Source organism: Podarcis cretensis (genome assembly GCF_951804945.1).
Source record: "Podarcis cretensis genome assembly, chromosome: 3".
Lineage (NCBI taxonomy): Eukaryota > Metazoa > Chordata > Lepidosauria > Squamata > Lacertidae > Podarcis > Podarcis cretensis.
The window spans coordinates 121,603,661-121,616,599 of record NC_137172.1 but is presented as its reverse complement, the minus strand read 5'-3'; the positions used below and the strand labels follow the sequence as shown (position 1 = coordinate 121,616,599).

The window sequence follows — 12,939 nt, the reverse complement described above, 5'->3', positions numbered from 1 at the left end:
CAAATCTACATACTGTGACTCACACTTCCCAATACGTGAACTGAAACACAATCATCCTTCAAAAATTGAAGTTCTCTGAATTGTGCAATGTGGTTCTCATGCCAAGCAATCTGTACAAAAATGCATATGATGGGGCATAGAAATGCATATACAGTACAACTACATCTTGTGCGTAATTAACTTGCACAATTTCAACCTTATGCAATTGAAAGCTCACCAGTTAAAATAGTGCAAACTGGCTGCACACAAGGCAGAAAGCTTAAATGTTCTTTTTGCACCCGTTTTCTCAGCACACAAAGCCACTCCCGACTTAAAGAGGGGGTGGAGTTGCGGGCTCACGCCCCCATCAGCAATCTCGCGGGGCTGGCGCCAGCCCCGCGGGAAGCAGGGATTCCCCAACTCATTAATATTCACCGCCCACAGCGGCAGCCAATCGGCTGGCGCTGGGGGCGGGCTTCCCAGGGTTCATTTAAGGTTGGGGCAGCCGTGGCTCGCCCCCTTTTCGTCCCGGAGCAGTAGCGGTTTCCCACCCACCCGCCCTCTAGGTTTACATCTGGACTTTGCTATGGGCTTCGGCTGGTTGCCGTAAGGGGCCTGGTAGGAATTTTTCCATTTGGCTAATTGGCTGGATTTTGAAGCCACTTGGTTTTTTTGCCTACCTCGTAGCAAAACGTCACAACTCCTGGTTTTGGCGGTTAGGCATTGGCAGGGGTATTGTTATGGAAATGAGGTTGGGGGGGAGGAAAGCCATCACCTCCCCCAAAGCTTGAAGGGTAGTTCGTTAAAGGACTCCGGGGGGCGTCGCCTCGTCCGAAACATACGGAGGCTAGGGCCTAAAGCGCCCCCCCGAGCGGTAACCCCCTGGGGAGCACCCCAGGGATGTGCATCTCGGGGGCTCCTCCGGTTGGTGCTTAACCCTTCCCGGTTAGACCGGATAGTCTGGTAGGGCCAATGCCTAAAGCCAATACCGCTCTTTCCTGTAATCAATAAAGTTGTGGCCATTTTCGCCCATTAACCTTTAATTCTGTGTCCGGTGTCTTTATTTACTTCATCTTTGGGATGGGGCGGGAATTGCCACGCACAGAGCTTGCCTGCCACCATGCTTAGTGGGCTCTGAGGTGCTCTCACAAGATCTCACAAGAACTCGGACAGCCCTGTGAAATCTCACAACAGCAGCCCAGAACCCACGCACCGAGCGGGAGGGACTTGCTCCATAAGCAAAAAAGGGAGCTTAACAGCTCTCTGCCTTGCTTGTTGGGTAAGATCCAGAAGGTATTCGTACAGAGGCAGTTGGAGTATATGCTTTTTCGGATGTATGCACCCACCGTCCCCAAAATGTAACTTCTGAACAAGATATGATTGCACAGTATTAGTGAAAATAACTTTTTAAAATGCATTATATCATGGGAAATGGCTATGCAATCTTTTTAATGAAAACTTGCATATAAACATGTGCATTTGAAGAAAGGAACCAATGCAGGCTCTTGGCAGCTGGAATACCAATTTTTGAAAGTTTAAAAGACAAATATATTTTCCAGGAACACAATCTGCTTGACTATGGATTCTGAATTTGTCTCATGATCTGATCAGTCATGATCTGCCTGAATTGAAATAAGTGAATTCACTTTGGAATTCAAGTTTCTTCCTAAATGTACATGTTCTTTATACTGAGAAGAAAATGTGATTCCAGTTCACAGCATATATTCACAGGCAAATATTACTGAATCAGCTGTTGCTATAAAACACACACTATAACAAAAACTAGAAGTCAGAGCCGGGTATTTTTATACTGAGGTACTTTGAGGATGGAAACATCAGTAGAGGTACCTGACTCCACAGGAATTAAATTATAGTAATTACTAAGCACATACAAAGGAAAATAGAAAAAGCAGTGGGTAATCAGGAAACTGAATAGTAAACCAGGCATAAACAAAAACACCCTGTTCAAAAATCTGTGTGATCATTCCTTTTTTTGCAGATTATTAAACAAATGTATTTAACTGTCAGAATGGATCAAGTACTTCTAATACAATTACTAACGATCAATTTATAAGCCATACAAAAAGCCTGAACCACTATATATGGCTGTATACTTATTTGTTTATGTGTGTGAATGTGTGTAAATATAAAGTGGGGGTCATATTGAACTAGAACATGCAGGGTTCTACATTTCAAACATGAATTTTCCCAGAAAGCACACTTAAGACTGACTTAAAAAGGTAAGGTAAAGGACCCCTGAAAGTTAAGTCCAGACACAGACGACTCTGGGATTGCGGCGCTCATCTTGCTTTACAGGCCGAGGGAGCCGGCATTTGTCCACAGACAGTTTTTCTGGCTCATGTGGCCAGCATGACTATGCTGCTTCCGGCGAAGACAGAGCAGTGCATGGAAACGCCGTTTACCTTCCCGCCGGAGCGGTACCTATTTATCTACTTGCACTTTGATGTGCTTCCGAACTGCCAGGTTGTCAGGAGCAGGGACCAAGCAACGGGAGCTCACCCTGTTGTGGGGATTTGAACTGCTGACCTTCTGATTGGCAAGCCCAAGAGGCTCAGTGGTTTAGACCACAGTGCCACCCATGTCCCTGTAAGACTTACTTGGAATGCACCAAATACTGAAGCCGATAGGCAGATTCTACATCTCTGCAATGAAATGCAACAGCTGTTTACTAGATGAAAATACTAGGCAATAGTTTAGAACTGGGAAAGAAGAATATATGTAATTGTAATTGAAATGAACCCTATTTACAGTCTATGAGAAATGGACCATAGCATATCAGTATGTTTTCATCCTGCTGGTGAAACATCAGAGAAATCATTAAACACTCCCCCCCCCCTTTATTGGCTATTGCAATTAGCATTTATGCAGCAGAGTGAGTGTGTGCTAACACACATGTGTGCACATGCTTGCACACGTGAAAGAATGACAGAGAGGAAGGAGGGGGAAATATTATCCAATCAAACTGAATGCAAAAATACCTCGTGCAAGAATAGGCTCGATTCTTACTGAAGGACAGAACTGGAGCCTCTGATGGTCCTGATGGAGAAAGGTGGAAAAAATAGCCATGTCCCGCAGCACACACTGTGTTACCCTGAGGAGGAGAATATGGTTATAGAACATCCATCTCAATGCAGTCAAGATCCCAGAATACTGGAAAAAGTTGTGGCATTTTATCTTCAGACCTATATGAACATCCATGTCAAGTTGGTTTGGAAATCCAAAGATTCAGACACCTCAGGATGAAAACTGAGAGACATAATTTTACTTCAGAAGGAGTCAGATATAGGGCTCCCTCCAGCCACAAGCCTCCTCTGCCTCCATCAACTGACAGAGAGCTGGAGGGGCCTCTCTAGGGTGCTCGACAGGGTTTGTCAAGAGTTTCCCAACATGCAGACAGCCTCTGTGTGGCACGACATGCAGACAGAATAATGGCAGGTCCAACAGTAAAGGGGAGAAAAACAGAAACAAACCACTGTCTGTTTGTTCCTTGTTTTCAAATGAATATCAGAGCAAAGCAGGTAAGCATTACTGGCTAAGAAAAACGACATATTCAGCTAAAATATCCTGCATCTTTTCAAGCAGCTCTAACAGTTTTGCTGGTGCAGCCATGGTCTCATCCAGGCTTCCTCAAACTCAGCCCTCCAGATGTTTTGAGACTACAATTTCCATCATCCCTGAGCACTGCTCCTGCTAGCTAGGGATCATGGGAGTTGTAGGCCAAAAACATCTGGAGGGCCGAGTTTGAGGAAGCCTGGCTCTCATCTAAGACAGAGATGCGGAACTTCTAGCCTGCCAAGTCTCCTCATTTAGTGTGTGAGGCTGTTTTGTGGAAACAAATTACACCTGACATTACACATATCAGGTTTAGGGCAGGGAAGTGTGAGCCTTTAAAGGACCAACAGGGAGTTTTACATGGGCTTCCAATTGCTCATTTGCTAGAGAAAAGTAGCTGTGGAGTTGGAAGAGCCAGAGGATGCCAGGATAATTCACCCCCACCCATTAGCTGGTGTGTGTTGCTCAAGGTAGGGCATTTCCATTCAGTGCAAACTGCTTTTCTCTTCCATTGCTGCTCTTCGATGACAACACTGGGGATGGAAAGGAGAAGAGCAGGGAGGTTTAGAAGGCCTTTCCAGTGCTTCTCCTGGGGGGGGGGGCAAAGTGGGGAGGATGACTTCTAAACATGATTCTCTTAGTGATCACGCTGCTGGTTTCTTGCATTTTCAATTGCTATTGTGCTTTGTTTATTAATGGTAGTTATTGCTGGTTCTTTTTATTTTATCTCTTGGTAATTTGTAAAAATTGTGTTTTAAATGTTTCATGTGACTGGGGTTGGGGTGGGGAGTGGCCTAAATATTAAAGGTAAAAGGACCCCTGACCATTAGGTCCAGTCATGGCCAATTCTGGGGTTGCTCGCTCATCTCGCTTTATTGGCCGAGGAAGCTGGTGTCATGTGGCCAGCATGACTAAGCAGCTTCTGGCGAACCAGAACAGCGCACGGAAACGCCGTTTACCTTCCCGTCAGAGCGGTACCAATTTCTCTACTTGCACTTTGATGTGCTTTCGAACTGCTAGGTTGGCAGGAGCTGGGACCGAGCAACGGGAGCTCACCCCGTCATGGGGATTCGAACCGCCGACCTTCTGATCAGCAAGTCCTAGGCTCAGTGGTTTAACCCACAGCACCACCTGCGTCCCTGCCTAAATATTACACCTAAGTAAATAAATAAGTGGGCCAACTTTTTAAACTGTATTGTGACCATTATGATACGTGTGCCATCATACCAGGGAAGAAAATGATTTATGCAAATGAATGGAAAACTGCAGAACAGCTGATTACATGCACCAATTCTTTAAAATCCCTTATAAATGATCAGGTAGCTGAAAACACTAGACATGCACAATGTTCGCAAGACTTACAGGTACTAAAAACAAACAAACAACAAACAAACAAACATTTTTCTCTCTAAGTATATAGGTAATATTATGCCTCTCCCCCTTCCTGCAATTCTAGGATTTCATACTTGTTGAATGCCCAGCAACCAACATTCCTGACACTGAGAAAAGTGGCAAAGACTGCATGCTTAGCAGGGCCAGATCAAACACAGAAGACTGGGTGTGATCCAACATATGTCTGCCACCGCGAATGGAGCTCCTCCACAGGAAAACACAGGGCAGCTTACAGTTCCTGGAACAGGGACCTACCTTCTTTACTTTCTTGCCTCTGTAAAGTGCCTGGCATATTGATGGCATTATTAAAATCAGTATGATAAATAATCATAATAAACCCTACCATTTGGTGGGTTTCTCACTAGTTAAAGGAATTCTCTGCAAATTTATACATTTTGAAGAAAACTCTCACTACAAAATCATTATTAAAAAAAAAACCCTGGACACAGAGAATTAGAGTCAGGAGAATCTAAAAGGGAATTAACCAAAGTTGCAAAGAATGAATTTTCTGCCCAGACCTTCAACACTATAAAATCATAGTGGAAATTTGGTCCAGATGTGCAGTGGCCAAAAGGTGGCCGCTTGTGTCACTGGAAGTGTTTGTGAGGTGGATATTTGTCCACAGAGATTGAAAGCCAGACCACCAACCCACTTCCCAGAGGTCACTGGAGAGCTTTAAGAAGGTAATGACTGTTCATTTCTTGTGACCCAGATCAAAGGAGAGCCAGTGACCTAGAAGAGAGAGGCTCCGTATCCCGTTTCCAGTCTCGTGACCTATACAATTTTCCCACTGTCCTGGTGTCTGACATTTGTCACAAGGGTCACAAAGCAAAGAGACAAGAATAGTGCCGGAAGCACAAGCCAAGGCACCTTTTTGGAAACGCAGCTTTTCAGACCACACTGCCCACAGCACAGTTAATGCAGAGCTTCAGTAGTCAACTCACATTATAGTTCAGTGACTATTTTACCTACGACTCCAGTAGTGCATTCTACAGATGATTTGTGAGGGCGAGAGTCCAGCATATTTATGCAGACAGCTGGTAGCTTGACAGCAGCGGTCTCGGCGAAGCAGAGAATTTTCTGCAGAAATAAATTATTTGGGGCACTGTATTCTATAGATCTCTCTGCAGCTATATTCCCAGAGAGAAAGTGGTTTATTTCCATGAGTATCTGATAGCAATTGAATACAGCCAAATGACCTTTTAAGCGATTAAGACACCACATGTGGATATTGAACATATTTTGTTAATGCTGAATTTAAATCCAAACTCGTCTCTCTACTTGCTTCCTTATCGTCTCCCTAATGGCAGATTTTAAGAAGCCTGAAACAATAAGCCAGCATCAATGCAAACTCTTTATTCAATATCCACCATCATCAAGCCAAGTCATCCCTTAGCATGATTGTGGAGGACACCTTCCTAGGTGGTCTGACAAAGTAAAATGCAGTGGATCAAACAGCCACCGTAATCTGGCTCACATATTACAGCCTAATTCTCACAAAAAGCAGAGAAGCTCCCATGAAAAAACATGGCAACCCACAGATAACTATCATAAGCAGAGAGAAGACTAGGCTAGAACACTCACAGCTATTTTTCTGTATGTGGGGAATTTTATGAATGCAGCAGCACTTAGTTATGTGTGTCTCTGCCTACAAGCTGAAGCAAAGTGCTTCAAACATAACTCAACTACTTCATCTGTGGTTTGTGAGAATTAAGCCTTAGATTGTGCATGTAGTCACATATTCTGAGACATCATCCCAAGTACCAATACAGTGGTACCTCGGGTTACAGACGCTTCAGGTTACAGACGCTTCCGCTTACAGACTCCGCTAACCCAGAAATAGTACCTCCGGTTAAGAACTATGCTTCAGGATGAGAACAGAAATCGTGCTCCGGTGGCGCAGCAGCAGGAGGAGGCCCCATTAGCTAAAGTGGTGCTTCAGGTTAAGAATGGTTTCAGGTTAAGAACGGACCTCCAGAACAAATTAAGTTCTTAACCCAAGGTACCACTGTATAAACATTGTTATGCAAGTCATAACAGTTGACTTGCATAAAAATATTTACATTAGTAGTTAGAATTATGTGAATTGCCCCTCCCTCTCCCAACATCCAAAACAGGAGGGAAAACCATGGTTATTTAATAAATGAGAATATATCGCTCATATGCGCTCCCAGTGCTGGTGATGTGGGGAGCAGGAGGAGCAACAGGCCTAATCCCCTATAATCACCACTCCATCATGAAAGAAACAGCTTGAATGGTGTGGGAAAGCAGGAGGGATTCCCCCACCTCTCTCTCATAGCTCAAGAACTCAGGGGTCACCTTGTGTGTTGGACTAGGACTGGAGAGAACCCAGCTCAGGTTTTGGTTTTAGCCAGCCACTCACTCCCACCCTAACCTACCTCTCAGGACTGTTGTGAAGATAAAATGGAGGTGGAGAAACATGCATGCCACCTTAAACTCCTGGGAGGAATAGCGGGGTACAATTCACCGTCGTCAGACAAAAGAAAGTACTCCTTTTCATACAGCACAATTAGACAAATTTATAACGTGGGTGGCACTGTGGTCTAAACCACTGAGCCTCCTGGGCTTGCTGATCGGAAGGTCGGTGGTTCGAATCCCCGCGACGGGGTGAGCTCCCATTGCTCGGTCCCTGTTCCTGCCAACCTAGCAGTTCGAAAGCACATCAAAGTGCAAGTAGATAAATAGGTACCACTTGGTCAGGAAGGTAAACGGCGGTTCCGTGCGCTGCTCTGGTATCGCCAGAAGTGGCTTAGTCATGCTGGCCACATGACCCGGAAAACCTGTTTGCGGACAAACATCGGCTCCCTCAGCCTGTAAAGCGAGATGAGCGCCGCAACCCCAGAGTCGTCCACGATTGGACTTAACGGTCAGGGGTCCCTTTACCTTTAACTTTTATAGAGGTTGGTCTATCCATTGCTATTAGTCATGATGGCTATTGGGGTGCCACAATGGCAGAGGGGCTACTGCTTTCACATCGTGCTTGCGGACTTCCCAGAGGTATCTGTTTGACAACAAACAGAATCTAAAGGAAGAGGGGAACCTTGTGAAAACACTGTCACTTATCTTGGTGCTCTGTGACATCCTTACAGCTCACCTCTATCAAATCATCAGGAGCCTGGATGTAGAATCCAGCAGGTGACAAGGCTTCAACACTGGAAAGCCCATCAGTTCCAGAAAGTCCAATAATCGTATTGTGCCTTAATAGGTTATTTTGATCCAGCGAATCTCCTAAAAACAAACGAAGATAACACATTAACAAGCTGCCACAGAGGCAAGACATGCAATGGTCACAGAATATATACCTTGAGATGTTCATTAGTTGGTTCCTGCTCAGTAACTAAATGGAAAATCAGTGACACTTTGCTTACAGTTTCAAAGGCATGATTAAGAAATGGGACACAACTTGTGGGCAAAGCAGCAAAAGGCTGCTAGGGGACAAAAACGATGGAGATGGTCCAGAGAATCCCTCATTTTGTTTAGATGGAGACTAGATTACGGTTCTGTAATAAAAATTAAATCCATTTTGTTTGCAGCATTTTGACTTGTATTGCAAAGATCAAGATTTCCCTCAAGTGCTTGTAAACCAAAGAGACAAATAAGTAGAAGGAATTACAAAATCCACAGAACTGTATCAGGTTCTGTAGGTCAAAAAATCGGCACCATATATATTACTTCAATTTTTCAATTCTTAGAATAGTTTTGCTGCTTTTATTTAACTGACATTTTCTGGTTTTATATAAAATGTCTGTTTTTCATCTTAAGAAGAAATTGAAAGTTTCTGAAACAAAGCAATAAAATGAAAGGAGTGAGATATCAAGTAAAAAGTATGGAATTTTTAAAGAAAAAAATACAGTTTTGAGGAAAATGAATCTTCTTGAAAATTTCTACTAATATTTCATAACACAAATTTATTTTGTATAACTTACCCACTCTAACTCCATGGCCCATAATGTTGTAAAAAATGTTATTTTCCACCCTGAAATCTGACACCCCATGCAGGCTAATTCCACGAGCAAAAGAATCTAATATGACACAGTTTCGAAAATAAGAATCTAGAAGAAGAAGAAGAATTATATAAAGCAGTAGAATTAGATAGAAGTAGAATTTCATGCTGTATCTTCATTTCTATTTATTTTCGCTTAAAATATTTTTATCCTGTCTTTCAATCATATTTCATAAGACAGCTTGCATCATATTTAAAAATAATATATAAATATATAATCAAAAGTGCAGTGTAACAAATCAAAGCAAACAGGGATTAAAAAAGCAACTGGAGCTAAAAGCCTGTTCCCCACTAAAACCTAGGGAAAAAACAGGGGTTTTATCCTATGCATGAGGGTAAGTCCCAGTAAACTAAACATGCTTAGATTGTTCTGTTATTTGGCATCTTGCCATATGAGGTATCTAATAATTCCGTCTTATGTCCTTGTGTTTATTAATTTTATATCATTTTTTGTTTTGTTTTTTATATTGCTCATTGCTCAGAAATTAAAAAATTTAAGCAGTCTACACATTTTCTAAATAAAGGCCATCAGAACATGCATTGAGTGGTCCTGAGCTTAGAGTGCAACAAAAAGATGACACCACCAGGGAGACTCAGAACCTTGGTTCTGAGCATGTGAGTTCTTAAAGTCCGTCCTCCAAATAAGATCATAACAATTGGGCTGATCCCTATGGGACCAGGTGGCTCTTGGTTCTAAGCTATTTGGGGCTTTTTAGGACAAGAGCAGCAGTTTGAATTGTGCCTGGGAACACATCAAATGCCAGTGAAACCCTAAAAACTGAAAACATACATTCTTTCTTATAAGTAACAGTCAGCAGCCTTTCAGCTTTATACCAAATGAAATGAAGTTTCCACATAGTCTTCATGGACAACTCCGCATTTAGAGCATGGCTGTAATCTAACCTGGATGCCACCAGGGCATAGATAACTACAACTTTTCCCCTAGAAGATATGCTGCAGTTGGCATACCTACCAAGTTAAAGTGCCAACTGGGTATGTGGGAAGCAATCAGTCTGTCTGGATCTAAATGCAGTTCAGCCACAAGCTGTGGTCCTGATCCCTCATTCCTGTCTGCCTTGTGAATGTCATCCTACAGGGTAACCAAGAAAGTGTTCTGGTCTTGCTCCCCCAAAGGATCTGGAAGCCAACTGAAATATTTCTAGATAACCAGATTCATCCAGAGATATTTAAAGTTGACCACCCAGCACCTGTTGAAGCATCATGGTGACATCACCCCAGAAAAGGACATTTTGGACTGACCAATGCTTACCAAAAATCTCCTTTTATTAGTCCAGAAAAAGTGATACCTCCAAAAAAATTCTGGGTGTTATTGTCTGACTGAAATAAAGGTCTACTCAGTTGAATGTGAAAGAACAGCTAATAAGCTCCACTCCTAGTTTTGAGTTTTTAGCAATGTCTTTATAATAATAATAATAATAACAACAATAATTTATTATTTGTTCCCCAGCCACTCTGGGCCGCTTCCAACAAAGATTAAAAATACATTAAAATGTCACCCATTAAAAACTTCCCAGAACAAGGCTGCCTTCAGATGTCTTCTAAATGTCAGGTACTTGTTTATCTCTTTGACATCTGATGGGAGGGCGTTCCACAGGGTGGGTGCCACTACCGAGAAGGCCCTCTGCCTGTTTCCCTGTAGCTTTGCTCATCGCAATGAGGGAACCGCCAGAAGGTCCTCGGCGCTGGACCTCAGTGTCCGGGCAGAACGATGGAGGTGGAGACGCTCCTTCAGGTATACTGGGCCAAAACCGTTTAGGGCTTTAAAGGTCAGCACCAGCACTTTGAATTGTGCTCAGAAACAAGACTTACGATGGAACTCAGTTAAGGCCAACAACCGTTTGTTTTTTAAAAGGCTGCTAAGATACAAAATATAATAATTTTTGCTCACTAGTCATATGGGCATTTCCAGCAATGGTCAGTGCACTGAGATGCTTCTGGAAAGCTTGGCCTACATGCCGAAACTGTACACCTTCTAAATGAAGCTGAGTCTCTTCACCACTGTAGGCCTGCACAATGACAACAGCCCCCATATCCCGCGATCCAAGTTTCCTCTCACTTTTCTTGTAGAAACAGTCTGAGACGTCTGAAAAGCAATGATGAAGGTATATAACATGCGGGGCAAATGTTTAAAAAGTATGAGGCATCTTCACAATCTTCCATCAAATTACAAAAAAGAGATGTAAGCATGAGACGTTAAATACTTTAGGTTTATGACATGCTCCACTCACTGGGGGTGAAGTAGGTGAAACTTACTCAGGCTGGTGGCACAATGTTTGTTCATTAGAGTGCTCACATGATCACCAATCACACAAAAAATCATAAATGTGCAAAGCAAATAATAACATCTATTCTTCTATTAGTGCTGCTCAAGAAGAATTTTAGTGACAAATTAACAAAAAAAATTCTGAAATGTTCATGATACCCCAAATATGACTAACAAGAAGGGATGGAGTAGGGAAATTTGTTTGTTTTGCATTCTAAAGTGAACTAACTTAATTCACTGGTGCTATGGATGGAAGAGAAATTCACATTTAAAGCCAAATCTATTCATTTGCACTTTCTGAAAGAATGAGAACAAAAACACAGCCATCCTTCAAAATTCATACTTATCCGAATTTTGTGAGGCAGGTCTCCAATGAATAATTACAAATATATAGGGGAAATATTCATTAAAATGAATATATTAGTGAAAATACCACACAAAAATGCAGTCATGCATTTTATTATGGTAAATTACTTGCAAAAATATGTGCATTAGTCAAAACTGCATTAAAAATGTGTTCATTGGGAGAAATTTGCATTAAAATCTTAATAAGGATTTTTTTAAAAATCACAAATTGCTGCAGAAATGTGGAGTACTAAATTTAAGATTGAAACAATGAAAAACTAAGAAAACCAAAATCTACACATCCTCCCATCCCCAGCTGGTCCCGTATTTGTATGCAGACTGGAACACAGCTATCAGTCAGAATGGTTCCTCATCACTGTGGGGAAAAATGTGACAAGTGGGGTGCCGTAGGGTTCTGTCCTGGGCCCGTTGTTGTTCAACGTCTTTATAAATGACTTGGATGAAGGAATTGAGGGGATGCTCATCAAGTTTACAGATGACACCAAACTGGAGGGGTACATAATTCCGCAGAAAACAGAATCAGAATTCAAAATGACCTTAACAGATTGGAGAACTGGGCCCAGGCTAACAAAATGAATTTCAGTAGGGACAAGTTCTGCACTTAGGGGAAAAGAACCAGATGCACCAATATAGGATGGGGGACCCCTATCTTAGTAGCAGTAAATGTGAAAAGGGTCTAGGGGTCTTGGTGGACCACAAACTCAACATGAGTAAACAGTGTGATGCAGCAGACCACACTTGAAATACTGTGTTCAATTCTGGGCATCACAATTTAAGAAGGATGTTGACAAGCTGGAACATGTGCAGAGGAGGGCAACCAAGATGATCAAGGGTCTGGAAATCAAGCCTTATGAGGAGCGGTTGAAGGAGCTGGGTATGTGTAGCCTGGAAAAGAGGAGACTGAGAGGAGATAGGATAGCCATCTTCAAATATCTTAAGAGCTGTCACATGGAAGAGGGAACATGATTGTTTTCTCCTGTTCTGGAGGGTAGGATCAGAACCAATGGCTTCAAGGTACAAGAAAGGAGATTCTGATTCAACATTAGGAAGAACTTTCTGGCAGTAAGAGCTGTTCGACAGTGGAACAGATTCCCATGAGAGGTGGAAAACTCTCCTTCCTTGGAGGTTGTTAAGCAAAGTTGGATGGCCGTCTGTCAAGGCTTCCTGCACTGCAAGGCTTGGACTAGATGACCCTTGGGTCCCTTCCAATTCTGTGATTCTATTAATCTCTTTTATGTTACCCTTAGAGTACCCTCTCTCTCACCTCCTGAAATATCTGCTTCTTTGCACTGCTGTAGGTGGGAAGCCCTTTCCGTGGTGA

The 12,939-nt window shown here is 42.6% G+C and overlaps 1 protein-coding gene across 1 annotated transcript in view; it reads right to left on the bottom strand.

The window, feature by feature from the left end:
• PKHD1 (PKHD1 ciliary IPT domain containing fibrocystin/polyductin) overlaps nt 1-12,939 on the bottom strand; it is a gene marked incomplete at its 5' end in the record, with an annotated part of 233,235 nt that overhangs the window by 120,718 nt on the left and 99,578 nt on the right. The window contains 5 exons of the mRNA XM_079971281.1: nt 2,979-3,091; nt 8,060-8,193; nt 8,892-9,017; nt 10,878-11,072; nt 12,883-12,939. The exon at nt 12,883-12,939 is cut by the window's right edge and continues 101 nt beyond it. Coding sequence (XP_079827407.1) covers nt 2,979-3,091; nt 8,060-8,193; nt 8,892-9,017; nt 10,878-11,072; nt 12,883-12,939 — 625 coding nt within the window. The remainder of the gene's footprint in view (nt 1-2,978; nt 3,092-8,059; nt 8,194-8,891; nt 9,018-10,877; nt 11,073-12,882) is intronic.